Below are 27,279 nucleotides of genomic sequence, written 5' to 3' on the forward strand. Positions count from 1 at the left end.
ATGGGAAAGGCGGGCGAGGTTCGCCGGACGGCAGTGGTGCAGCTTAACCTTGGGTGGGTTAGGTTAGGTTAGGTTGGGGCTGATGAAAGGAACAAGCCCAGCAACCGTTAGTTATCCTGTCTGCTTGCTGTATCCTGTACTGTATCTGCTGCTGCTGCTGCTGTATGCACTCCGTATGGACAGGGCGGTGGGAGGCGGTATCAGACCCACCCCCGATACCGTATCGAAACATGTGGGATTTTTTTGGGCATGCGGTTTCATGTTCGGTGTGTGTGAGTTGGGCGGGCTGGCGGGCCCCGCGTGGTATGTAGACCCCCAAGCCCGTTGGCGCGAGAGGTTCTTGTACGGTATGGAGTACGCTGTATGTATGTATGTCCATACTCCGTACGGAGTACTCCGTACATTAACACCATAGTTATATGGTGTACTCCGTATGTGTAACTGAACTGTACAGACGGAGTGAAATGAACCGCGATGCGCCGCTGCTCCAAGCTGGCTCGTGTGGGCTGCATTGCGCGGTGTCAAGGCGCGGCTGAGCTCGCCCTAGCCCGCTAGTCGGCCAACCGGCGATCCCTACCGCTGGGAATTTTCCGGGTTTCTTTACCGCTAGTACGGAGGAAGCCAAACTTGAGCCAACCAGCGCCCTGTTCGGTTGGCGTATTATTTTTCCTGGTAAAAGTTTCCGCTGGCTTCGCTGGCTTAATCTTTTTTCTCTGGTTGAAGAGTTTTTGGCGTTGCAGTGTTGTGGGAAAATATGTAGGGAGTACGGAGTACACGGAGCAAGGGTAACTACGGAGTACAGAGCACAGAAGTATACACAAGACAGATCTCAGGCCTGACTTCAGGGCCTTCTTCCTTTGCTTCTTTCTCTTCCATGATATGTGACAAGAAGGTATGCGAAGATTATGAATTCAAGAATTTCCACATTTGAGACCGTTGAAGTCTATCCCTTAAAAGAATCTTATACGGAGACTGGAGGAGGTGGGTCAATTTAAAAGATTTCAGGGCCGTTTCAACTGAACAGAACCCCAACTCTTTCCTTTCTTTTTTTCTTTTTTTTTCTTTTTCTTTTTCTTCTTTTTTTTTTTTTTTTCCTTCGCGACCGGATATCCTCGACCTGTCAAATCCTGCCCTCTGCATAGAATAAGGCTGCCTTGAAATCGTGCAACGGCGTGCGACAGGACAGCGCGTCTGAAGTAATCAATCATCATCTTCCTCCGAGGTGCTCCGTAGCTGCGTTCGTTTATCACTTCGTCCGGGTCCATCACCAGCGAGATCGCATGTGAGCTGTCAGCAAGTCAATCGCGAAGGGTGAGCGCTGAACATGACTCGACCACCTCGCGTGCCTGTCAGCAGGAAGTTTCTTCGGTCCGATTGGCTTTAAAAAAAAAAAAAAAACAGGTAAAAAAAAGGAAGGTAAAATTGAACCCGCCGATCCCACCACGACAAATACATCCGTCTCATACGTTCATCCCGTAATTCACCTCATCATCGATCTCTTTTGGAGTAGCCCCTTTGGTGCTGCTGCTTCTTTTGTGAGTTGCAAGTCCCGGGAGCAACAACACCATTTTCCATGTGAATACCGAGAGAACAAGAATATGATCATAGCACAGCGCCCCCTCGCGCTCGAGTCGTAAAGACCACTTGCCCCTCAAGCCATCTCAATATGCTCAATCGATAAGCTCGGAGGAAACCACGTCCAGGTTCACCATCATGATCTAATGTAGGTTGTATATATAGAGTACGCTGTACGGGCGCCCCATGCTCTGGAGCAATCTTTTCCGATCTTTCATTTCCTCCCAACACCCTCACCACGGACTTTGTGATTCCGAAACGTCAGCGGGATCTATATCACCCTTGCTTCAAGTTAGCAGCCATGCGATATTATGAGCACATCATTCCAGTTGTCCGTGTTACCGTTTGTGGCAACATGGAGGCTTTCTCGCCTCCACAGAGCAACGGGCGAGATTGCTTTCCATCTGCCACTTGGCCAACGTTATTGTACCTCGTGGGAAAAAAAGCTTACAGTTGCTGAGGGAAGTAGAGAAGGGCCTGGGACTTTTTGATGCGAAAAGTTTCCAGTTGCCACGACTCCCAGACTCTTGGGTTTGGAGAGGCGAAGATAGAGTAGCCGAGGCGTACCTTTTCTCAGGGGTTGGCGCGATTGATCCTGGGCTATCTGCACTGGGTTTGAAGACTCCGTTGAACATATGGGAAGGACTTTTGACGTAAAGGGCGATAACTACAGATATGGGAGTACACAAATATTAGCCAAGATGGCCGGATTGTTTTCCGTACTCCGTAATACTCCAAACTCCGTACGTCGAGATAGCCACGAAAGAAAAAGCATATTTTAAAATTATTGGGTGGGGGGGGGGGGGGGGGGGGGGTTTTGCTGGATGAAACAGCTGCGTTGGATTTCGCGATTAAATTACAGGAGCATCTTGGCGTCTCTGTCAGCACAGGGGAGACCCGCCCTAACAGAGAACCCGCAGAGAGCAACGCGGCCAGCGAATCGACCCGGCGCTTTCTCCTGATCACGAACCGCTCCTCCACGAGCCTCCTGACGGCGTGAAGGGCACACGTTGGCACTTGGTTCTGAGGGCCATATCAAGAATGTCATATATCCCACTCTGTGCGGAGTACATCCACACACATATACACACACACACACACACATCCACATCTCTCTCTCTCTCTCTCACACTCGCAGTCCGTGTGTCATCGGTTCGGCTATGTTTCCAAAAATATCTCCCCTGCGGCTTTTTTTTATTTAGGCTGTGGCTGGCACGCCCCCGGCGACTGTGGGGCTAGAATTGACTTTCGAGCACCAAAAAAAAAAAATAAATAAATAAAAAAAATAAAAATAAAAATAAAAAAATAGAAAAACAGGAAAAAAAAAAAGGAAATTAATGGATTTTCTGGTTGGCATGGATAAATGTTATCCCGATATCTGGAATTACATCGGGCCGACATACCTGCCGGGATTGCCATTTCAAGCAAAACATGGATGAACCTCAAACGCGTGCGACATGCCAACTTGGCCACACGGTGCTTTGTTAAACCAGTTGGTCGATCCCGCTGCGCATGAAGAGCCGGTTACATAGCTGCAGATGGCGACATTCTCAATTTTGGCCAAGCCTGGGAATCCCTGATGAGACAGGAGAATTGCTATAATTTTTGTATTTCTTCACGGATTCTTCAAACCCCAACCCCCCCTTCTCTCTCATCTCTCTTTTCTATACATTCCCTGAGAATCTAATATGACATCGCTTATAACCTCGCAAGGATTCCTGCGGTGTTTGCGTACCTGGAAACTGGTCATGGCTTTCCCCATGGCACGTCCTTTCATTGGCGAAAATGCCAACCTCATGCATGTACTTCTTTTTCATCCTTCGGAGTTCGGTCTTCGCTGTTCCCTTGGGCGGCGCCGGAGCCCTCTTGGAAGACACCGGCTTGTTTGTTATGCGCCGGCATCGACTGCGTAACCATTCTGTTTCATCCAATTGTCGTCCGCGAATTTGGTCAGATAGTTCCTGAGGCCGTCTGCAAGGATCAGCACAATGAGTTTCTCCTCCTTGTTGAATTCCGGACGCTGCTCCATGAATTGAACCAAGGCCGCAACGGTGGCGCCGGCCGATCCACCGCATAGCAACCCTTCCTCCCGCACCAGCCTCCGGGCGAGTTTGAAGGAGTCCTTGTCGGTGGTTTTGACCCATAGGTCCGGCGCCGTCTGGTCTAAAACATCAGGCAGAAAGTCATACCCGATACCTTCGACTTTGTATTCTCCCTTGGTCTCATTCAGCCTCTCGGGGATCGCAAGGATTGATCCTACTGGATCAACCCCAACAAGAAAGACGTCCGGATTATGCTTTTTCATCCCTTTGGCGATGCCGGTGACGGTTCCCCCAGTCCCAGCTCCACTGATCACCGCATCGACTTTGCCCTGTGTTTGATGCCAGATTTCCTCCGCCGTTCCGAATTCATGGGCAGCAGGATTCGCGGGGTTTGTGTATTGGTCTAGGATAAAAGAACGAGGGATCTCATTTCGGAGGCGCTTTGCTACGCTGATGATGGAGTCCGGTGAATCAATGGGCACGCCGGCGGGTGTGCGGACGACCCTGGCACCCAGCGCGTGGAGTATCTGCTCCTTTTCTAGAGACATCTTCTCAGACAGAGTGATGATGCACTTGTAGCCCTTGATGGCTGCCATGAGCGCGATAGCTATACCTCTGGGATGTATTTTAGCACACGTGGGCAAGCCTGACAATTGGATTTTTTTTGCCCACTTCTTTTGGCATTTCCTTCTGCCTTCTTATTTTCTTTTTAATCCCAAGGAGGACTTACGTGTTGCCACTTGAGGCTTCAATCAGGGTATCTCCCGGCTTGATCACGCCATCCCGCTCTGCCTGTTCGATCATGTGTTTGGCGATGCGGTCCTTGACGGAGCCGCCGGCATTGAAATATTCCAGCTTGGCATATACCTGCGCTTTGATTCCAAGAGCGGCGGGGACACGGTTCAGACGCACCAGAGGTGTTCCTCCGATGTAGTCCGCGACTGAGTCGCTCATAAGCTGGCCGAGGAATGGGGCTGCCATGATAGTGTTATGGGTTCCTAAATGATATAAATAATATCTGGTGTTGGCATGTGGGCAGAATCATCGAGAGAGTGACCTGGCTTTCTCCAGCGATGTGTTCAGTTGAACGGCGGTCCCCTCCGTGTCAGCACCCCCCGCTTTGACTTTTCTCCTGTGTCATCCAGTCACCTCACAAAGCCGCGAGAGGCGCTCGGTGCATGGATCCGGGCGGTGATGCTTGCGCAGTGAGCGGGAAGGCCCCCACAGCCATCGAACTGGAGCAAACTGCCAGCCCAAGGACTCTCAGGTGGAAATAAAGCACGGTATAACTATTTAACTCGTTCATGGTCTACTTCAATACAGGCTGTGAACTATGCAGTTAAGCATGTAGCCAAGGTTAACAGACAGCGATGTGTAATCCTTCTAGTAATTACGGAAACCCCTCCATTTTTTGAGAATGGCGATGTGATGCCATGAGGGGGGGCCGACGGCCAGGGATCGAACGACCACCCAGCCAATCACCCACCCAGCTTGAGCTTGCAATCTCATGGTTTATCCCGGCCAGCATCACGATGACCCTGTCAGACGCTCCACTTAACGGAAGCCGGCTCATCAACCACTTTGCAGGACGGTGGATTCGACAGCAACTGAGCTCGCCACGAGATTTTGCCGCAGGGTCATGAACTTTTCTCACTAGCCACTGGATAGCCATGGCAACAGGGGATCGGCCTTTGTGGGATTCAAATATTAGTGACCCTTGGGATTGGGGCAAACCATCGCCCGCTTTGATTAACATATTCGAAGAGCGCCATGATCTCTTCTGTCCTCTGACACCTGATGGCCGCAGTAAGAAGGCGCTGATTCCGGTATACTTATTCATTCCCCCCTCCCCTGAGCCTTTGAATGTCTGTCGCAAACTAATTGTTGGGGCAAAAAGAAAAAGCGGCTGCGGGCGGCGGCTACGATGTCATCCTGTTAGCATTGCACGGTTTTGATGCTTATAGACTGCATATACCTGTAACTGGCGTGGCGGTAGCTCGACGTTATGCGTCCATGGAATCCCGGAAGCCTCATGAATACAATTTCGGGAGCTAGCCGCCCAGTGCTTCAATAACTCCAGATATCATCATTTTCAGTCAGGGTGATTTTTCAAAGTAGGCTGTGAGAGATAGCTACGCAGCGGGGCTCTTGGTGGCCAATTCACGGGCATTCTCCGTGCCAGCTCGCACTTACGAGAAGGGCGAAGGCACGCGTGCCGAGCGTCTATATGCCTAAGTGATTGATTCTGCTCATGAACGTGACAGTAACGGGCAATTGATTTTTCCTCTTAAGTTTTTACCACTTTCCATCAGTATAATGTGGCTAACAAGTCAATGCTTAGCCCTAAAGGCTAAACCTGAAGCTCACCTTTAAGCTATTTTTGCCTTAGAGTCTTTTAAGAGTGAACGACGAGGACACCGCTATGTCGCGAGGCCACCATTCAACTGTTATGACTGGAAATTGCAAGAGAGGAAGTGAATGTCTGGCGAAGTATTCTATGAATGTCAGATTGGGGAAACCGGTAGTCGAATAAAGGAAAAACTTGTCGATGATAGTCCGCGAAGAAAGGAATTGGAAAAGGGGTTCGTTCCCCTGTGAATGAAAGAAAATGGCCAAGGAAATGAGTGATCAAGGTATCATTTCGATCATTTTTCCACCGCTTGCTCAGATCTATTTCGCGAGGATGCTCCGCCCACCATCCGTAGTGGTCCGCATGCGAACCTTCATCCTAATATAACGTGGACCCAATTTCCACGTAGTGAAAGCATTATCTTTGCTCACCAGTACTTCATCTTTGTGTTCGTCATGTTCTAATCCTGTACTCTCGGAGTTTCTCTTGCAGTTTCCCTCAGGCTCCAGAATATCCAGCACCCCATTGGCGCTGAACACTAGAGCTTCTCCCGTGTCCAGCAACACTATCTTAGTAAATAAACTGTTCGGGCTGAATTTTGACCGTTCCTCTGAGGAAATGCCGACAACCGCTCCCGCTAGATGGCCTTGGAGGGCTTTAAACCATTCAGGTGACGTGAATCGGTGAACAATTGTGACATCACAGAGATCCAGCAGCTTTGGGGAGAGAGTAGGTTCTTGTGTCGCAATGATTAGCCGGGTCCCTAAGTGCCGTTGCTGACGGATTATGGTAAAAAGACTTTCCGTCAATTCGTTGGCTTCTCGATTGGTGTTGACAAGAAACTAATCCCATTAACTCGTTAGTTGGTGAAAATACTGACGGGAAGTTATGGCTGCTTGTGGCTATTTCCCGTACCTTGTGGGCCTCATCCAGTGCTATCATCCGGTTCCCTAGCCCCCGACCTTCCAGAAAGACGCTGAGGCATATATTGAACAAGGCACAAGCATCGTTGGCATTTACGAATGGACAACTAAGGTCCACAATGGTCAGGGAACCCTCGTTGAATTTCCACTTTTCATCGAGCTGGCGAGCGGTGCCGGATCGCGCTGCCTTTGCGCTTCGGCGGAAACCCCATGCTTGCTCGATCTCGAGAAAGGACTCAAGTAGGCTCATCCTTAGATTTAGCGAGGATTTCTGATTGGGAGCGAGGGCTTGCTCAGCCAATTTGGACTTGAACTTGTTGAAATCGATGCTACTATTCCCATCTTCTTGTGCCATTTCGCGGAGGATTTTGGTCACAATCTACTTTTTGTTAGTCGAAGTCTTATCAATGGGTTTTCTTGCATTGGACTTACCTCCATGTACAATGGCTCTTGGCTCTCGCTGTCCACGGCCATGAGAGTCTTCATCATCGAGATACTTAGGTGTTTTTCCACAAATTTCAATTTTGATACAACTGGCTTTGGCGCGCCTTCCGGTAGCCCTTCCAGATTCTCGTACAGCTTCTTCATGGCTTGATAATGGCTTGGAGATACAAGAACGCGGACTGGAATTCCGGACGAACAAAGATATGCTGCTTCACACGGCTGACCAGTTTCGATGCTGGAGAATCGGTCATAATGGAGCACAAGGCCCGTTAATGGTTTCGCTAATTTTCCCGTTCGCGATGGAGCTACAAGGACGTTTTCCAGCATGCATGACAAGGTATGGCTTTTCCCACTACCTTGGCTCCCACAGATAAAAGTCGACCACGGCGCATTGCTATTGGTATAGATCAAATTATCTACCGGTTCCCCGACTGGAATATCTTCGCTTCCGTACCCATACGTTTGGAGACGCTGGCCCAGTAAGCCGTACTGCGGAAAGACTTCTTCTCCCTCGGATTGATTTTCGTTATTCTCACTTTTATTGTTTACCTCGAACGTAGCGCGCACTTTTGAGGAATGCAGCGGGGAGATTTTCAGTTGCTCTATCATCCGACTTCTCGCTGGTTTCTCCACATCGGTGGGGCTTCTGTCGACCAGTGCTAGATGGGTCGCTAGTTCCTTTGTCATTTCGGAGCTAGTTGCAATTTGTTCCTTTGGCTGTGTTTGGGATTTGCTGTCCATTGTTCAACCTCCTCCCGATGTGTAGGGTGAATGTATGGATGGATGTGCTAATGGGTAGATCGAACGTTTCACTAGAGCTGTAACTAGCGTTTTGAGTGATTGGACCAAGAGTGTTCGGGTAATAAGAAGAAGAGAAGACGATTAGGACTAGGACCAGGTTGCAATTGCAATTGAATCTGCGATGTGCTTGGATTAGGGGCAACCTGGGCTTTTATTCAGGCCGTCCCCCCAGGCAATAGCTTCCAGATCGTTCTGCGGTGTGTCAATACATGGGAGAGTGGGGATAGTATGAAAGGGGACTTTCTGATATTTTCTAGATCGTATTGTTGCTTTTTGTTGGTAACCACTCAAAGTTAAGATCCAACAGGTATCTTGGGAAATTCCATTGGAAATCAAGCCATTGGAAGGCTCCAAAGTGAAGAAAGGGAGTTGTCCTGATCAAAGGTGATTGAGAGGGAGAAAAGGGGTGGTCTTTATGGATTCCGCTGTCCTTATTCCCATTTGGGAACTGGCACCAAGTGGTTTTTCAGCTGATGTTTGATATCCAAGAAAGTTGCGATTCGGTAATAAATTAAGGGTCCATCTTATAAAATTTGTACATGCATGTAATGTACATTTTTGAATCTCACCATATAGCAACGGAAAAGGGCAAGGAAATGGCTATAAATATACACGTCAAAAGTCGCAACTAGCCACGAGAGGGTGTGGGGCACAAAAAAAAAAAAAAAAAAAAAAAAAAAGGGCGCAGCAAAGCGAAGAGTGCCAGAATATGCTGGATATCGAATCCCTAGATAGAGTGAAGGAAATACGAAAACTCAAGACCAAAATTCGGCCCTGATGGCAATTTTTGCTCCACAATACAAAGGATCATGCCATGCCAAGTACTAGAGAGAGGGAAAAAGGATGGAAGGAAAAGAAAAGAAAGCGAAGCCGTGCCATGCCTTAAAAGAGTGAAAAAAGAAAGAGAGACTAAGGGGATGTCTTAGTCCTACGAATGGGGATTACATCGAACGATATGCGGGTAAAGTCATCGATAATGAATGTACCGACTATGCATGCCCAGATGCGTAGGTTGGAAGAGAATATAGATACGGTCAATATCACAATGGTTGTAATCGGAGAAGGGTGATGTTGCTGAACGCTGCCGAAGATAAATGGCGTGGATTAAGGAAACCTTGCTTCACTCCTATATCCTGTGGGGGTTCCCGGAATCGTTGGCATTGATGGAGCCGGCATTCTACCGCCGGTTGCCGTATTAGCACGGGCTCTGCCTGTCGGTAGCGCAAAATCTGGATTGCTACCAAGCAGAACGTCCTGACGTTGGTGGATCTTTGGTTTAGGGTTCTCGGAATCCGCTGGTCGCCATTTGGGGTTTATCCCCCTTTGCGAAATGGATGTGAAGTGGCTGGCTTCGCTAACTGCGGATGAGCGTGCGCCACCAGGCAAGCCATCGGATGAATTTTGCAGAAGGGGCTCACCAGAAGAGCCTGGTACCAACGAGGAAGGGACGTCGGCCGACTCCACTCCGTTCATTGGTAATGCGAATCGGGGCTCCACGTCTTCATAATAGCTGCTAGGTGGATGTGGGTTGATGTTAGGCGGAGAGCGAGTCATATCGCGGGGTTGAGTGCTGGGACCTAGCGGGCTGAGCGGCGGGCGTTGATTAGTTGGTAGTTCTAGAGAAGGGTATTCTTGCGGAGTCCAGTTAGTTCGCGGCGGAACATAGGGACTAGGTGCGAGGCTGTGGGTTAGCTGTAACATCAAAAAGGGATTAAAAACGGAATGAAGCCAAATTTAACGGAGATCCCTTACGCATCAGCGCTATAAATGCTGGTTGGGCTTTTGAGGTTATCGGTTGCTGGGTCACGATGTCCACCAGGAATATTGTTAGGTGGTGTTTGCATCTCAATGCCTTGGTCGAAATCACTTCGATCACCGTATCTACGTCCAGGACCATATCCCAAGTAATCGTTCGCAGGGTAGCCTCTCGACTGGGGAGGATACCCGGGAGGGGGTCTACCACGACCTCTCCTTGACGGACCAGGGCGCGGGGGGCCCCTGCCCCTTCCACCGGGAGGGAAGGCCCGAGGCCCGCCGGGAGGTCGGCCCCTCCCTCTGGGAGGGGGGTATGGCGGGGCGCGACCCCTCTGGCGATAGGATGATCCATCGCTTCTGATGGATCGCATGCTTGTATTTGAGAACTGATTCCGCAAATTAGGATTAGACTGAGTGGGGTAAGATGAGCCATAGGGATCTTGAAGGGGGACGCCGGCATTATCTTCGGGAGAAAGACGAGGTGGTTGTGGATATCCTGCAGGCTCTGGAGGGGAGAGTCGACCAGGCGACCCGTTTCGACGATATCCGTCGTCGTTTGACGGGTTGAAACCATTTCCAGTCGTCGCAGCGGCGGTGGTTTGAGGTTGGCTGGGCGCGGGACTTGAACTCGGGGGGACGTCGACTTTGACGACGATCTGGCGGTTATAGTAATTCTCGCCGCTCATTTCCGCATTCTCAGCTATCCTCCGTTTCCGGGCTTTTCTGCTAACCAAGGTGCGTCGCATTGCACACGTGACGACACCACTGGAGGTGAGCAGGATGGTTGCGCCGAGGACAATCCAGCCACCCCATTGCAGATAGGGGACGAAGAGAAGGATATCGACCAGGAACGCTAGTAGAGAGACGAGAAGCGTCGGTAGCAGGAGGATTAGGAGACCCAGTAGGTAACGTGGCGAGTGAGACGGTGAGTGTAGATGGGCAGCAGCGGCCAGCGCAAAGCAGATGAAAGCCAGGAAGGCAGCGATAGGGTGGACTATCAACAAGGCCGAGAGGGTATGGCGAATGGTGGCAGGGAGGTTGAAATCTCCGTCCCTGTTTGAATCACCGAAGATGCCGTCTGCGATTGGATTGGGAGAGTCAGCATGGGATAGATGGAGATGAGTGGCGGGTTGCCATCCGGGGACAGGAGCAAGTTTTTATCTATAGGCGATAGCATAACATACCAGCAGGATAGCCGACACGAATTCCACTGCAGTCGCTGCCTTGGCAGTACCCGAAGACGCCGAAGCGGACATTTTCAAAGGTGGCGATGGGGATTGATTTGATGACGGGGGTTGATAGGACAGACAGGAGGAGGAGAAGGAAAGCGACCAGCAGCAGAACGGAAAGAGGGGTCGCTGGTTTCAGCAACATGGCCGGCGTGGGAAGAAAAGTGGGGAGATGGCACCAACGACGGTGCCGGTCATAGGGCGCGGAGAGGAGACAGAGATGGACGATTCCTCGCAGAGGACAAAAAGGGAGCGAAAGGGGGGGAGGTGGTTGGGAGCCAGATGGACGGGAATCATTGAGTCGCACGAGACATGTTTTCCAAGCAATGGAGCGAAAACATGCGCGTTTCAGCGAAAGGGAAAGGTCCGGAGATGATGATGGAAAAGTAATACTAGGCGGGCCGGGATTGAGTGAGAAGAAAAAAAAAAAAAATGAAAGAGAAAATAAAAAATAAAGAATAAAAAGGGAGGATGAGAGAAGGATTTGATGGGCGATGGGGTCAAGGACTGGAGGGATCAACTAGGTTGATTCAGATGGGTGTTTGGGATTGCGGAGGGATGGTGTCTCGTGGACTCAGGCGAGTAACTATGGGGAGATTGCCAGATGCGCACCCGGCCAAGCAGCTGCAGTTCGTTCAATCATCAGTCATAGTAGAGAATGAGAGGGGGAAAAAAAAAGAGAGAGAGAGAGAGAGTAGAAGAAGGAGAAGAAGAAGAGTGAGAAATGCGGTGCAACAGATGAAGATGGATGATGGATTGGTGGATGACATGAAGTGAAGTTGGAGAGTCGAGGGGCCGGAAAAACGAAAAAGGAAGACGTGACGACTGGCCGCTTGTTATCAGGGACAGGGTGCCTGGTCTTGGCATGGAAGCACGGCGGAAGCTTTAAACCTAATATGGTAATGGATAGACCAGGGACCCGGCCAATCAGCAGCGGGTGGATGTGCTTCTTGGATCTCTGATTGGTCTATCCACTGGCCGGGAACCCTGGTAGGGCCGGGGCTAGCCCGACTAGGACGGGGCTGGGGAAAGCAACCTTGTGTGCACGACATATGTACATATGATCAGAGCAGTTCTCCGTAATATACGCACAGTACCGGCTTCCGTACGGAAGATGTCTGTTGGGGTTGCAGGGACCGGCCCCCAAGGGTTTGTTCTTTGGCAGCGGGCAAGGGGGAGGAGCAAGGGGTTGCACGCTTGGCTGACCCCGATTCTGAGTCAAAAGGTAAACACATTGGCCCGTGCTCCCCTTACTCTGCCCACACAGATGCAGTTGTGGCCCTGTTTCATCCGGAGATATGACCTCTGTACGTGTATAGTACGTATGTATATGTACGGAGTATGATGTATGTATGTATGGGATAGACCCCAACTCGGTCTTTGCGCCATGTCCGTATACTGATGGACTCTATGCGTGCATGGGCTATTACAAAAAGTGAGGATATCAAATGCAACACAGCCATCTATGGAGCAATTGCCCACGCCTGGGAATCCACAATGCTGCTGGAAAAAAAGTGGGGAAAAAAAAAAAAAAAAAAAAGGAAAAAGGAAAAATTGAAGAGGCAAACAGAAAGAGAAAGGAAAGGACTGCCCTGGGGTGATGTGTGATCCCTGCTTATTGGAAGATGCAGCACGCAGAAATAATAATATTATACAGTGAAAAGTGGTATTGACGGGAAAAGGGAAAAACGAAAGGGAAAAAGGAAAAAGGAAAAAGGAAAAAGGAAAGGCAACAGAAATAAAGGCAAAAGAAAGAGGGAACCGGCGTCATCCGGATATTAAAACCCATAAGAGGAAGAAGATCTGATGAGAAAAAGAAGTCGTTCAATGTTAGCAGGGTAACAGACCGGCATCGCATTAGGTATGTAACTTCGCACTCACCATTAAAACCCCGAACATTTTTGCTATAAGCCATCGGTTCCCCGACACTCTCGACCAGTATTTCAGCAGTTCTCGATGCGCCCCTTGCACGTTATCCACGACATCTTCCGTGTTGGCGTCGATCCGCTGGATCATCTCGGACTGCTCGCTCACCATCGTTGCTAGTTGCCCAAAGATGCCCCCGAGCTCGTTGATCGTCCGTTCTATAGCTTCGATTGCTTCCCCTCGAGCTTGGATGTACGTGTTGGACGGCTGCTGCGCTTCTTCCATCATCATCAGCTGCGAAGGTTCCAGCGTAAGTAGATCAGATGAGGTTGGCTGTGGGCTGCGGCTCCTCGGTGGGTTGTATAAAGGAGAATCGGATCGTTGGGGATTCAGTGCATGCTGGGATTTGGAGGAGACAGAGGAGATGAAGTTTTCTGTTCTCGACCGGGAGGCCTGAATGTTCTTGGTGCGCACTTCGAGAACCTCCTTGAAGTTGGCACCGACATCGGCCAATTTCCCTTGAAGCATAACCACAACCTAGACAGCCGAGTCAGTAAGACAAACAAAAAGATAAGCAAGAGCTGGAGAAAAAGGTACATTGTCGTTATGCTGCCCTTCCTGGTCTGCAAGACTTCGGGAAGCTTTGGGGTGTTGGGAGAGCGTGAGAGCCTGGAGAGCAGCAATCTGAGAGTTCAAGGATGCGAGATCCTGTTTGATGACATAGGTCAACTCGGAGATCTCGACAGGTCGGTCATCGAAGAGAGACTTTCTCTTTGCCACTATTTCCATATAATATATCAGTTCGTGTGACTGTCGGTTGCGTAGAAGGGGGAAAAAAAATAAAGAAAAAGAAAAAGGAGAAGGAAGCAAAAGAAAAAGGTCAGGGTTATAACTCACGCTGCGCGAGTCGCTGTAGCTTCGCAGTTGTTGCGGTGATGGCTCTTCCGATCTCTGCCGCACGCCTGGCAAACTCTGACTTTTTGGGCGTTGCATTCTGTGAATGGCTCTCCTGGCGAAGGAGGGCCTGGCGATGAGCGTCGGCTTTCGATGCGGCCAGTCGTTTCTGGGCCTGGCCAAGGATAGATCGAAACTCGGACGTTCGATCTTGGATTGGGATGACTCCCATGGCTGGGGGATAACGGGGGGTTTTGATTTGATGAGGATTATCGACGAGAACGGCGAAACATCGGGTAGCAGCATCTAATTATCATGTCATATCATACTACAGCGAACTGGCCCTGCAGACATTTGCAATCCCAAATTAATTTATTGCACGGAGTCGTTCATGTATTTATCGCGAGAGAAGACGCAACGTTGCCGTCATCCCAGCTTCGCCGCCACCCAAGTACCATTAAGGCTTATGTAACACATAGCTTGACGTGGGGCCTTGGCGCGACTGAGTCAGCATACAGGCGGATATTTATTTCCCCGGCCCGAACTGTTTGGAAAAATGAATGTGCGTAGCACTTTGTGTATATAGTGAAAGTGTTAAGATACCAGTCTCTGTGTAATTAGCCTTCAACTTATTGGCTCAGATCTTCCTTGATCTTGATACAGAAGAGTTTTCCTCTCTGCTGACCTGTAAAGGTTCAGCAGAGAGTGAACAGGTTAGTTGGTGCGGCTTCTCTATGTACATGTTTATGTACGGAGTAGTAGCAGGCAAGATAGCTACGGAGTACTCCGTAGCCCCTCATGCAAAAGCAGCAATAGCGCACCTTACCTGATTCGGCCAGCGCTAAGCCCTGTGGGGCAACCCCCACATGACGCAGTATTACGGAGTACTGTAAACATATCTGCTAGGTAACCGCTATGTACGGAGTACGGAGTATGGAGTATGTATTTGCATGCTTCGTGTTTGGATTATTTGGTACACACGCTCTTCCCCAGTGTGTTGCTGAATTGAATCTGACTTGTAAAGCCAATCCTCATACATCCGTACTCGACGGCCAGTTATAACTCACTTTCCACAACTTCATACAAGTACATAGCACGTCAAGGCAATATGGCTCGACGCCTTGAAGAGCCCTCATTCGAAGCCTCTCACACACGCAATGTTCACCTATATGACAATGAAGGTCAAATTCTTGGAGGTTTGCTTGCTGGGGTCATTTCTGCCTCCATTAATCACTCTGACAGCTATGTCTAGATGTTTTCCAAAATGGCTCCTTGACACACCGCCGTTTTTACAACTTCTGCTCGCGCTTCCTCGTTTTCCCGCCCGAAAATGCGCAATGGCGTATATTTGCACTTAATCATGATGGTTCTGCTGGAAACCAGATTGCTGCGGATGCAACCAATCTTGCTCCCGGGCGCTACATAATTCTCGGGCCCGATGGTACTCCAGTTCCTGTCTCTCTCAGCGCCGAGCCATACCCTCGTCGAGTTCTATCACGAACGGCAGATAGCAAATTGACTCCGAAGGTGAGAACCGCGTTAGACTTAAATGAAATACCAAGGGTGACTTGCTAATTCAGCTGAGACAGCGAGCGTATTTTCGACAAGTTGTAAGATCCCGTGACCGTGACTGCATGATAAGTGGCATGCGGAATCCTTTGGCTGATCTCGGGAGATACACTGGCCTTGAAGTCGCGCACATCTTTCCCCAAGCTAGAGTAATTGAATGGAGACAAAGGGGCTTCCAGCAACTTGTCACGGACAATTCGGCAGCTTATCTCATTGGGACTTCAAAGATCCATTCGCCACAGAACGGTATCCTGCTTTCAAGTGTTGTCCACGCACTTTTTGATAACTTTTCACTTTCTATCAACCCAGACGTAAGTGCCTGGCTGCACAGTTTTTCATCACTTGCTAATTCTTGCAAGGATGGCTACCTAATTACGTCATTTATGCCCGACACTCTTGGAATTGATGGTCGTATCCTCGACCCTCGATGCCGAAACGATGCGGATATCAATAGAGTCAACGACCACCTTCTTCGTTGGCATTTTCACACAGCTGTTGTGGCAAACATGAGAGGAGTGGCCACGGAACCGCCCTGGGAAATGGATTTTCCTGACGGTGATATGATGGGAGAGATTCTGGAAACACCCGATGCAGCTCTGCGAATGGAGACTGAATTATTTCATCGTCTTGGCTCTGGCGAAAATGCGTTTGATGAGGGGATACAAGCTGAATCCTCACAAAATATATGTATTATAACTTAGTAGTAGCCCTTAGGGCTCTGTTTTACTCCTGTTCCAGCTTGAATATTTTTAGAAGGCTTTCCTATTTGTACTAGAAACAAGTCAATAGTCAGAGGGATAATCATATTATACACATGCACAACACTTGAATGTACTGTCTGTTGATATGCTTGTTGTTCAGAAAATGGATTCTACAATTTTTCCAGAAAATTATCGGCTCTACTAGGATTAGGCCTACTGATGGGCCGTAGATGTCATCAACCAAAAAGTCAGTACTCTCCTAGCCCTAGTCACTCGTACCTAGACCTGGATGGCCTCAGTCTCAGTTTGGGGTCTTCCAAGTGCGTGGCGGACTGTCGGGGGTTGAACTAGGACCCTTCCTGAGTTCAAGGCGTGCAAGTTGTGAATGGCGCACTGGGCCCGCACAGTGATGCACAGCTGTGCCAGGTAGACTTCAGGCATCTGGCGATTATCACCAGAACACATACCAGGGCTAATACCAGCCTTGATATGAAGCTCTCAACATCCTTAATGGCCCCTCGATTCTCCATATGTACCATATATGAAAGGGAGGACACAGTCAGTACAGAATGGAACCCCCTCCCCCCCCCTTTGAGGTTTACATGTAGAGGGTAGTTATAATACTGTAGAATGTTCACCATAGAATAATTATGAAATATTGGGTTAATTTTGAAAAAGAAACTTTACGTGACCTAGTTACTACAAACTGGGGTATATAACGATGTAAAATTCCAGCAAACTGATTGAAGACAAGCAAAACAACAGCTGTAGCAGTAGGCTAGGTATGCAACAAGAGAGAACAGAGGGGGTTATATGCTGATAACTTTTGGCAGTGGTCAAGGAACTCAATCCCAATTACCTAAGCCACTGGGCTGCCACTCTTGCCCAGGGTAAGAGGTGCTGGACATCACAATCTCCTCACTTGAGTCATCATGAGTTGGAAGTTCAACAGGCTCAATGTTTACCTCCCGTCTAGCAAAAGAAGTTTGTGGTGGGTCAAAGGAGTGGGGTGCAACTGCCATGTGGAAGAGGGGCGCCGAGTGTTCAGTCCCGAGCCGTTGGCCTGTAGGAGGGGGTCGTATGCGTATACATGAAGGTGCAGCAGCACCAGGATATGCATAGCCAGGTGGGATCTTTGGCGGAGGCGGAGGCGGCATGTCATGCACAGCGTTAGACAGCTGACTGGGCGCTCGCGGTGCTGGGGGTGAACCGTGCGGGAAACCAGAAGTGTGCAAACTCGCTCGTTGCTGTCCTAGTGGAGTGTTTCCAGTCAAGTTGTCTTCGTTAGTGTGTAGGAATTCGGAGCTTGGAAGCGTCATGCTGCGCATTTGAGGGCGCAAGCTTTGCATTGGTGAATTTGTCCCTGAGGTCCTCGTAGAAGATATCGACGCATGGTTGGAGGAGTGACCAGAAGTAGCACTGACATCTGAACTTGCAATTCTGACTGGGTAACTACTGACTGAGTGCCTCGTCCGGGCAAGTGAATCCTTATTACCCTGGGTGTTGGGTGATGAATGCAACTGCGAGCCCCCTGGAGGTGAATTTATATGTTCATCTAGAGTCAACCCCTCGGTGATGTTAGGTAGCCTAGCATTCAAGGACTGATAAAAGCGTCCAGTTCCAGATGAAGAGGCAGTCTGAGCTTGCATACTACCATTGTTCCCTGAGACAGGTGGCACTTCTGGGTGTGTTGAAGGTATCAGAGGTCTTTCGGCGCTTTGTTTCAGCCTGGTAGGTTTCTGAACTGACTTCTAAAAGGCCATTAATATAACAGCAAAGTGAACAGGCAGGCTGGAGAGCTTACAATCCCCATAGGAGTGAACTTCTTAGTGCTTCCCAGGTCGCCAGCATAGCCAAATCGTCTGAAAAATTTAAGGCCTCTCTTCCTCATGCTAGTATCATCCTCCTTCGTCTCTCGCTCATCCACGACTTTGATGCCATCAGGAGTATGATGGTGGGTTGGTCCAGCTTTAGTATTAAGCCGCGAAAAGTTGTTGCTGATCGACTGCACCACCCCCGTGCTGGTATTCTTTGAAAAGTTTTGATGCTGAGCTATTTGGGATGGCCTTTCTTTGGGTTGACTGCTATGGAGTTTTGACAGAAAGATGGACAATCGAGAGCGGGAGATTGGGGTTAAGGAGGGAGGGGAAGCTTGACTTGAGTTGTGCGGCAGGCCGATGCGATGTGAAAACTCAACCCGCCCAGACTGATTTTGGGTCGAGCGCCGAGAGTTATCAGAAGCAGCGACGATGTTAGCCACAGTGCTTTGAGATGCTGATACATGGCTTCCTTGAACTCGTGGGCACACAAGACTCGGCTGGGTACCATCACTCCGCAAACTCATACGTTGAGTGGCTCTGGGCCGTTGATGGGCCGGATGGGTTGTGGGAACAGAGAAATGTCTTAGATGGGAGATTGTAGCCTTGGTCGAAGTTTGGGAGCACGGACGGCTTGAGTTTGTGTCCGGGTGGAGAAGAGGGGCTGTTGCTTTCATAGGACTGGGCTGATGGAGTTCTTTGTTCTTTGGGAATCCAGGGCGAGAGTTGGAGAATTCTCCTTTAGGTCTTTCAGAGACAAGCCTCCGTTCAACTTCGGTGTTGTAGCCCCCTCCCTCTTCAAAAGAAAACTTGCGTGAGATAATTTGCTCCTCGATTCCCAGTGCAACTGAGCCTTCCGGAGGACTCGGACTGGGAGGTTTGCTGACGTCGAAGTTCCGTGATGACCCCGTTTTGCTTGCTTCCTCCTGATCTAGAAACGTTACTTCACTTACAGGTGGGCCACTGGGAATCAACTCCAACCCATTAGGAGTAAGAACAAGCATCTGCTCGCCGGTAGATATACCCGACGATTTACTGGTTTTACGAGACAAAGAAGCACGTGTAGAACCTCGTGGTTGTTTCGGTAACACTGCTCCAGTCAACGTTGTAGACTCTTCTTGAGGTCCTTGAGTGCTTTGATGCTGCGAACCGTGCGCCTCTATGCCCTTACTTGGATTCCCGGGTGACCGTTTTGAATCGTTACTGTTGGTACGACTGGATGAACCCAAGATCCCTGATCCAGGTAAAGGTATCAAAATGGATCCATGACGTGACGTAAGGTCTTTAACTTCGGAAGAGCTGCCATCCACCTGTGTGTGGTCGTTTGTAGGGACAGGTCGACCGGAATCTTGACCCCCAAGGACTAGAGAGTTGCGCTCCCCCGCAGGACTGGACATTGACCGAACCTTTTCGTCGCCTATTCTGGCGACTCGCTTGTCATCAGGTAAAGACCGAACCGACGACCTTCTCTCGGGATACCAGAGGTTCAAAGAATCTTCCAACGGAGATAAGTCCAATTTAATGGATCTTAACCGTGGAAGATCTCTTTGTAAACTATCCGTCTCTATCATATCCTCAGAACATCTTTGGGGAGTGGAAATCGGGGTTCTAGGCGGGCTCAGTGTTTCGGCCGACGCCTCTTGGCAACAGTCCTACAGCGATAGACATTCTATTAGATTCGTCGAACACAGTCGTCCGGCGGATTGTAGTGAGAAAAAGAGGGGGGAAGAAATGGGCTTCTTTTGATCCTGCCAAAATGTCATTCCATTCCCATTGGGCTGTATCTCATTACAATTTCCTAGGGAAATGTACAAAGGTAAAGAGGAATCAAAAACGGAAATAAAATTGATTTCTCCAAAAAGAAAAGGAGGGAGAGAGAAAATGAGAGGAAGACCCTTAGGTGCAAAGATAAATAAAAAGCATTGGGTGAGTGAACTGCCCATATCAAAAGACAAAAGATGTGCATCGTGATTGTATCGGATCAAGTTTAAATATCTACCTTTTCAGCACTTCCGCTGTGTCGAAATTTGCTCCTTCCCTTTGCAAACAGGCCCTTTGCGGCATCGCCTGCCTTTCCACCTAAAACCCCGGCGGTGTGCAACAGGTCCTTGCCCTTGGCCTGCACCTGCTGAGTATGCATCATGCTGCTGAGCGGAGTGCCAGACGAGTGTCTTATGTGGGTTCGCGATGACCCAGAGCCGGAAGAGAGTTTCGGGAATTTTGTGCGAGACGTCATCGGTTTGTGTGCTGTAGTAGGCACAGATGGTAGCGCGCCGTTCTGTCGGAGAAGATCAGCATGTTCCGGCAGGTCTGTAGAGGCTTGGTTCAGCCAGGCTTGGAGGCCAGTATCCATGGCAGCAAACTGGTCTCTTGTGCGATTGAAAGCAGCGATTTTCTGGCTGGGCGTTTTGATAGCCATGATCTCTCGGAAACCAAGAAGCTTGTCACCATCAGTCGCAGTCGCGCTTATCTTTGCGCCCGAAGGTTCAGGATCAGGCAAGATAACATTATTACTATCACTTGATTCGCCTGGGGTTGAGGCGGATGACGAGTGTCTGCGATGTTCTGAATTTGGTTCTGGTTCTAGATTGACGCCTTCAGCTGAGGATGTTACAGCTTCACCGGGAGTCGCGCGTGGTGAGTGTTGGATTGGTTGGTCAGATACCTCGCCCTGAGGAGAAGCAGTATCAGTATCCTCAACCCTCCGGATGGTTGTGGGTGTGATATGCACCTCGTTTGTAGTAGGGGTGGCTACAGGATGCTCCTCTATTATTGGTTTGCTTTCGGAAGATTCAGACTCATCTTCAGAATCCATTTCCCACGAGAATTTCTTCTTCAGGGTAGGATGTACTGAGTGGGATGCCGGAGCAGCATTAGGGCCAGGGGTTCGTGAGACGTCCGTAGTCTCCTGAAATTGGGAGTGGACTAGACTCGTTTCGGCTGCACCTGCGGTATTTCTGTGCCCAAGAAAGACCACTTGCGACACGGGGCGATTGGAGGAATCTGAGCCAAATTGCTCATTTCGGTGATTGTTGTGTTCGCTCGGGGATAAGGTGATTCCTTGTCGCTTCTGAGGCCCGTCGTTATCGTCGGAATCCGTTGACGGCGCCGTGTCCTGGGATTGATTGGAAGGATTAGGAGTCAGTGACCGGATAATTTCATCTCGTAGGCGGTCATTTAACTCTTTTGCACTTGAAGTATTGATGCTGGAAGCCGAGATCGTTTCCGAATACGTAGGGGTAGCTTGTGAAGACTGGAAATGAGTATCAACCATTGGGGCCCGGATATTTCTTTGTTCGTCCTCAGGGTTAGTTCCTTGTTGAGACGTTGTATATGGTTCTTTCTTCTCCAATGGCTCTGTGTCATGAGCAGCCTCAGTCGTCGGATGTTGAAAATCATTGGCTCCTCCTCCCTGCTCGCTTTCCCTGACATCCACACTTGATCGAGAGTTATTCTGTTGTTGAATGGGAGATTCTAATGTACAGGCGGATTGAGGACGGATTGTAGGATCGACAGGCGTTACAACAGCTCGTCTCGCAGGGCTGTTCTTTGGGTCAGGGGGTGATAAACTTCGGCGATGGCCAGGCGTGATACTGGCAGGGGGCGGGGTTAGCGGGCGCTTGGCTGTCGAACTCGCATCTTCTTCTGCAATTGTCGGAGCACGGCCTTCATCAATTACAGAGAGTGTCTCGGATTTTATGATAGGGCTTATAAGAGATGTCGTGTTGCTATCTGACCGTGACATAGTCCCGGAGTCGCTAGCGGGAGTATCGGGGAAATCAAATGCTTGGTGAACCACTGAACGAAATCCAAGTGAAGGGTTACGGTCGAGATCGGACGGTTGATTCAAATCCTGGGCACCAGGGGTTTTTACATCTTCTGTAACTTCGCAGCCGGGCGAGCTCACGAAAGGATCCCCAAAGCCAGAAAATGGCCTTAATTCGGGTAATTTAGCGTCAGCATCAGATGACTTTATATCCGATGGTTGATCAGGCGAAGACTGCGGTGAGGGAAATGAAACCTTGCCCTCCACTGTCGTGCCGACGGGGCTAGCAATCCTAGGCTCCAAGGGCCTTTGCTCCTGGGGACTCTCAAGCCGAGGTCTCGGAGTATTGTCCCCGGGGGAGTCCACATTTCCTTGGTGCGTCGGGGAAGATGGGTTGTATGCAGTCATCCGATCGATGGGCGGCAGTGGAGGTTGGTGGGGAGCAGCCTCTGAGTCGTGAGATGAGTGGGATGCCTCAGCGGCCTTGAGTCGCTGTTTCTCCCGTTCTTCGTTCAATCGCCGGTATATTTCGACGGGGCGAACGATGGGCAATGAGTTCGCAGGATTTGCATCTGCATCGCGTCCCACAACTGGGCTTAGCTCCCCAGGTTTATCATGGGCCTTGGTTGTTGAAGATGTAGATGGCGATTGATCGCCAGATTCTGAGAACATGGCGGGTTGCTTTCCGGATCGGTCATGGGGGTGGTGTTCTGGAAGAGGGGGCGGATGAGAGTGGTTGGGATCCAAATACGCGTCGTAGATGTCATCATCCCCACTATCCCCCCAGTCGTCACCGTCGTAGCTGTAGGTCTTTGCATTGACCCACCGCTTGGTTTTCTTGCGGTTGACGTTTGGCTTGAAGGACGGGGATTGAGAAGTGGGAGAGAACGGGCTGTTGGTGCTGGGGCGCGTGCTGTTGCTAACGGGTTAGCAGGAGACGTGGATAGGTGATGCAGGCTGTTGTGGCAGTACTTATTGTCGTTGAGGTAGTCTGGCTGATATCCAGACATGATAACAGAGGAGTGCACGCTGATGCTAAGATATCCTGTTGGGTAGCCCGGCTGCTAGGTACCAAGGGAAAAGAGAGAAAGGAGGTGCTTGGGATAAAGATTATTAGGGAAGCGCCATGAGCCGCCCAGCATTCCAAAGCGAGAGAAAAGCCCAGGGGCGTTGTTTGTGATGATAGAGCCGCCGGCGAGGTGGGCAGACAGCAAGGACGTCAAGCACTGACCATGATTCTCGCTGGTGCAATCCATCCTGCGCAACCGTTGAGGCTGCAAGTGTTAGGTAATCCAACTAGCACCTCCCTCACGTGACCCACATAGATTAGCCAAAGATTCCCCTTTAGGTAGCTTAGCGAATGACAAGCATACAAGTCCTCCATCAGATTATAGCCCTTTGCGCTGAAGAGCAAGTGTATAAGATTGATTTACAGCTCAATTGGTTATTAAAGCTTATGATCAACACCCTGAACAGTTATTCTTGTGGATAATGAGGTTTTACAAGCACTAAAGAGAGTGTACATCAAGATAGACACCTTCTATACATGCAAACCTCTGTAACTTTCTAGCACCAAGCTGGAGAGCAAGTTGAACCCTGTAGCTTTCTGGCACACAACCAGAGAGTGAGCAAAACACCTGCTAAATGCATCTAGCAAGCAAATCAAGCACCTGGCAATGCCAAAGCCATAGTGAACTGTACAGACAAACCAGAGCACCAAACTCCCAACCAGAAAGCTCCAACAAACCTCTCTACACCCCAAACCAAGCTTAGACAGTCAAGTAGGCTCAGAAGCAGCCTGCCAAATGATGAGCAGGAGTCTAGAGAGAAGAGTGAACTCTAAATGTTGCACAGAATGATGCTGAATCAACAGAAGATGATGCAAAGACAACAGAAGTTAATGCAAAGATAACAGAAGATAATACAACAGCTGGCACAGTAAGTAAATCTTCTATCAGGTCAAGCAAGCACCACAAACACACCTGCAACAATGCAGGAGAATCTAGAGCATGAAGCTCAACAAGAAGAAGAAGAGAATCAAGAAATAGACTTCAATAAGAAACTAGAAGAATATGTCAGCAATCTTATAGATACAAATATGCAAATCAGCAGAGCAATCACCCAATTCATAAAGATTACAAAGACAGTGAAGAAGTCTATAATTCTGGCCAGAGCCAGTAACTATCTAGCATGGAGCAAAGCTATCCTAAAGATAGCTCACCAAGTAGATGTTGAGAGAATTATCCTGGAAAGGCAAGAGACTTCACTACAGCCAGAGCACTTGAAGATTTCACAATACTAAAATATTCAGAACAATTAGCTACACAGCCTAATCAACAGCACAATATTTGCACAAGCCAGAGAATACTTCAAGAAATCAGATAGTCTTAGTGCTTACAAACTCTGGAAAGCTGTAAGAACAGTCTTTCAAGAGAGATCTGAGATACAGCAGGAAAGTCTACTTACAGAGTTAGTGAGAATGACACTACAGTTCACTGGCTCAGAAAGGAATTATATAGAGAGATTTCTAGCAATTTATGGAAAATTTGAGAGATTAGGGTTTAAACAACTGGACCACACTCTACATGATATCTTGAAGATGAACATTACATCCTGATGGAGAGAGTTCATACAGAACTGATTTGATATGGCATGCCAGAGCAGAACAAATCTATCAGAGAAGAATTTGGAAGGCCTACTGAAGAATATTCTCCACCAAATCTTCAAGAAAGATCTGAAGAAAGGTGGATTTATAAAGTCAAATACAAATGCAACAAGCTCAGATCCCCAAAAATCTTATAAGAATACAAACTCCAAATTCAATTCAGAGAAGAGCTCACTGCAGAACTGGAACTGCTATATTTGTGGCAAACCTGGCCATTTGGCTAAATTTTGCAAATCTAACAAGAATTTGAAGCCTAACAAGCCTAAAGAAGACTCTAAAGACAAAGGCAAGAAAACAGCTACAGTTGCAACAGACAAGATCCATTCAGTTCACAAAGCAGCCTTCTCTATAAAAGAAGTGCGCGAATCCACAGACAAATGGATTCTTGACTCTGGAGCCAGATCCCACACAACCTCACATATAGATCTAGTTCAAATGGACCCAAAGAACCATGCAACACAACTGCTTATGACAAACAGTTCAAAATCAGTCACCAGAGGATTTGGCACAGCCAGTATCCAAACTAACAATGGAGAATTGAGCATTGAGGAGATTAGAATCATGCCTGACCTCCAGGTTAATCTCATAAGCTTTGGGAAGCTTATACAAGACAGCTTTACAGTGGAACAGCTTTATGTCAACAGAGAACACATCTTCCTACTAGAATCAGCAGATAAAACACAGAGCTTCAAAGCCATGCTTAACAAGAATAACATTCTAGTCCTACAAATGCCTAGAATACACAATTTACTGGCATATGTGTTTCCAGTACCTACAAAACTTCTAGAGCCCTGCTATGTAACAGCAACTCTAGAGAATAAAGATAGAGATGATGCACTTTTGACACCAAATCACCTGGCAAAGACACTAGAAATCAAGGAGGATATGATGGCCAATTGGCACAAACACTGGAGGCATCTCAACACCCACAATATAGCTATTCTAGCTAGAGATCCAAGAATGGCAATACAAATAAAGGGAGTAAAGAAGCTAGGGTTCTGTGAAACCTGTACTAAAGCTAAGCAAGCTTGCAACCCATTTAAATCTAGAATACACTCTACAAAGCCTGGAGCTAAAATTTTTATTGATATTGCAGATGGTGGTCATACTCTATCTACAGACTCCAATTCTTCAAGCTACAGTGGAGCAAAGTATTTCCTACTTATAACAGACAATGCCACATGATACAGATGGATCTACCTCCTGAAGGAGCAGGTAGAAGCTCCAGAAACCCTAAAGAACTGGATCAACATGATTGAAGTATCTACCAAACAAAAAATCAGCACTATACTGTCCAATGGAGCTCCTGAATTGACAAGCCAACAACTGGCTGAATTCTACAGGAGCAAGAGTATACAACAGAAGATTACATGCCCATATACATCTCAACAAGATGGAACAAGTAAACAAGAAATACAACTTCTTTGCAAGCAAACAAGAAGCATACTTATAGACTCAGAACTACTCAATGAGTTATGGGGCAAAGCTCTCACCACAGTCTTCATGATGGTGAATCTATCACCTACCTCAGTGCCTCTATACAGATGCAAGAACACAAAGCCATTGACACCCTTTGAAGCCTGGACACATCACCAACCCCATTACAGATGGGTTCATAGGTGGAGATGTGACATCTATATGAAGATTTTGAACAAATCCTCAAAACTCCAACCTAGGTCCAAGAAGGTCAAATTTGTAGAATATCATGGCATGCACACCTACAGGCTTTGGGACCCAGAAACAAACAGTATAATGATCTCGCAAGATGTTATATTTGACAAGAAATTAAATCAAATCCCTACAAATTCACTAACTGAAGCTGAATACATTGAACTCCCAGAGGAGTACAATTACATAGATCCATTGAACAGCTGGCAACACAAGTTACTAGCTTACCTTGCAAAGGAGAAGCCAGAAATCATGAAGAAGCTCACAGACAGCAAATTAGAGGCTTTAGAGCTCATATACCTGGGCAAAGAGCAAGAAATTCTCTCAGATGCAACAGAAGAAGAAGAGGCAAATGAAGCTGAGCTTCCAGTGCTCAGCACACATACAGACATACCAAAATCCATCACTGAAGCCAAACACTCCAAAGAGTGGCTTTATTGGAAGGAGGCTCTAGATGTTGAAGTCTCCAAACTACAAGAGAAAGGCACCTGAATTCTAGTCAAGAAGGAACCCAAAATGCAGATTCTCTCTGGCAAATGAGTATTCAATAGAAAGCTCAATAACACAGGTGGCACAGTATGATTCAAAGCCTGTTGGGTTGTATGTGGATTTGAACAGCAAGAAGATGTTCACTACAAGAAGACCTATACAGCAGTTATCAGTGAACCTACAACAAGAGCCTTCTTTGCTATCTCAACAGCCAAGAACTGGAAGGTCAGAGTCTTTGACTTTGTGACAGCCTTCCTAAATGAAACTCTTCCAGAGGATGAATGTGTATACATTCAACTATCCACTGGATTCAAGCACAGGTGGGGTAATCTAGTAGAGCTCTTACACCAGGGACTCTATAGGTTGAAGCAAGCTGCTAGACTTTGGTATCAAGCAGCTACTGACTATCTGAAATCTCTAGAATTCCAGATCTCTCCATACAATACAGGCCTACTCTATCACAAGAGGAAGCAAATCTACCTAACCCTACATGTTAATGACTGCTGTATAATGGGACCCAACAAAGCTGAAACAGAATGGCTCATTGAGAAGCTTCAGGAATGCTTTGAGATCAAGGAGGTTACAGAACAGAGCCATTACCTAGGCATGCAGGTTCAAAAGCAGCCAAATGAAGACCTTTTTGTGAATCAGGAACAGTATATCAAGAATCTACTGACCAAATATGGAATGAAAGACTGCAAACCTTCCAAAATGCCAATGAAGAA

The 27,279-nt window shown here is 48.3% G+C and overlaps 8 protein-coding genes across 8 annotated transcripts; 3 read left to right on the forward strand and 5 right to left on the reverse strand.

Annotated features, from left to right (window-relative positions):
• Positions 1–839, forward strand: CIMG_05648 (uncharacterized protein; the record flags this gene model as incomplete). Its single annotated transcript, XM_001246206.2, has 4 exons — positions 1–53; positions 112–272; positions 312–365; positions 556–839. The coding sequence occupies 4 exons, from the start codon at positions 1–3 to the stop codon at positions 837–839; spliced, it is 552 nt and encodes a 183-aa protein (XP_001246207.2).
• Positions 840–3,463: 2,624 nt separating this feature from the next.
• Positions 3,464–4,598, reverse strand: CIMG_05649 (cystathionine beta-synthase; the record flags this gene model as incomplete). Its single annotated transcript, XM_001246207.1, has 2 exons — positions 3,464–4,232; positions 4,348–4,598. 2 exons carry the CDS (start codon positions 4,596–4,598, stop codon positions 3,464–3,466), a joined length of 1,020 nt encoding a protein of 339 aa, XP_001246208.1.
• A 689-nt stretch (positions 4,599–5,287) lies between these two features.
• On the forward strand, positions 5,288–5,852 carry CIMG_11589 (uncharacterized protein; the record flags this gene model as incomplete). Its single annotated transcript, XM_012358511.1, has 2 exons — positions 5,288–5,443; positions 5,736–5,852. The coding sequence occupies 2 exons, from the start codon at positions 5,288–5,290 to the stop codon at positions 5,850–5,852; spliced, it is 273 nt and encodes a 90-aa protein (XP_012213934.1).
• A 435-nt stretch (positions 5,853–6,287) lies between these two features.
• On the reverse strand, positions 6,288–8,075 carry CIMG_05651 (uncharacterized protein; the record flags this gene model as incomplete). The annotated part of the gene is made up of 3 exons (XM_001246209.1): positions 6,288–6,809; positions 6,883–7,269; positions 7,323–8,075. 3 exons carry the CDS (start codon positions 8,073–8,075, stop codon positions 6,288–6,290), a joined length of 1,662 nt encoding a protein of 553 aa, XP_001246210.1.
• A 534-nt stretch (positions 8,076–8,609) lies between these two features.
• On the reverse strand, positions 8,610–11,264 carry CIMG_05652 (uncharacterized protein; the record flags this gene model as incomplete). Its single annotated transcript, XM_001246210.2, has 3 exons — positions 8,610–9,816; positions 9,888–10,968; positions 11,075–11,264. 3 exons carry the CDS (start codon positions 11,262–11,264, stop codon positions 9,240–9,242), a joined length of 1,848 nt encoding a protein of 615 aa, XP_001246211.2. The 3' UTR covers positions 8,610–9,239.
• Positions 11,265–12,886: 1,622 nt separating this feature from the next.
• CIMG_05653 (syntaxin 5) lies at positions 12,887–14,289 on the reverse strand (the record flags this gene model as incomplete). The annotated part of the gene is made up of 4 exons (XM_001246211.2): positions 13,883–14,289; positions 13,583–13,764; positions 13,001–13,522; positions 12,887–12,922 (listed from the first exon to the last, which is right to left on the reverse strand). The coding sequence occupies exons 1-4, from the start codon at positions 14,109–14,111 to the stop codon at positions 12,887–12,889; spliced, it is 969 nt and encodes a 322-aa protein (XP_001246212.1). The 5' UTR covers positions 14,112–14,289.
• Positions 14,290–14,987: 698 nt separating this feature from the next.
• Positions 14,988–16,149, forward strand: CIMG_05654 (uncharacterized protein; the record flags this gene model as incomplete). The annotated part of the gene is made up of 4 exons (XM_001246212.2): positions 14,988–15,075; positions 15,132–15,406; positions 15,469–15,759; positions 15,808–16,149. The coding sequence occupies 4 exons, from the start codon at positions 14,988–14,990 to the stop codon at positions 16,147–16,149; spliced, it is 996 nt and encodes a 331-aa protein (XP_001246213.2).
• A 645-nt stretch (positions 16,150–16,794) lies between these two features.
• CIMG_05655 (uncharacterized protein) lies at positions 16,795–23,013 on the reverse strand. The gene is made up of 4 exons (XM_001246213.2): positions 22,705–23,013; positions 19,966–22,645; positions 17,954–19,618; positions 16,795–17,900 (listed from the first exon to the last, which is right to left on the reverse strand). The coding sequence occupies exons 1-4, from the start codon at positions 22,740–22,742 to the stop codon at positions 16,995–16,997; spliced, it is 5,289 nt and encodes a 1,762-aa protein (XP_001246214.2). The 5' UTR covers positions 22,743–23,013; the 3' UTR covers positions 16,795–16,994.
• Positions 23,014–27,279: the final 4,266 nt, after the last annotated feature.

Source organism: Coccidioides immitis (genome assembly GCF_000149335.2).
Source record: "Coccidioides immitis RS genomic scaffold supercont3.4, whole genome shotgun sequence".
NCBI classification, from domain to species: domain Eukaryota; kingdom Fungi; phylum Ascomycota; class Eurotiomycetes; order Onygenales; family Onygenaceae; genus Coccidioides; species Coccidioides immitis.

Bases quoted from the DNA above. Each gene is read 5' to 3' on its own strand.
- CIMG_05655 (XM_001246213.2), bottom strand. From the start codon at position 22,742: ATGTCTGGATATCAGCCAGACTACCTCAACGACAATAA. The intron at 19,619-19,965 runs GTAGATATTTAA...CTATCGCTGTAG, and splicing joins ACAGCGGAAGTGCTGAAAAG to GACTGTTGCCAAGAGGCGTC. The intron at 17,901-17,953 runs GTAAGCTCTCCA...ATGGCCTTTTAG, and splicing joins AGTTCACTCCTATGGGGATT to AAGTCAGTTCAGAAACCTAC.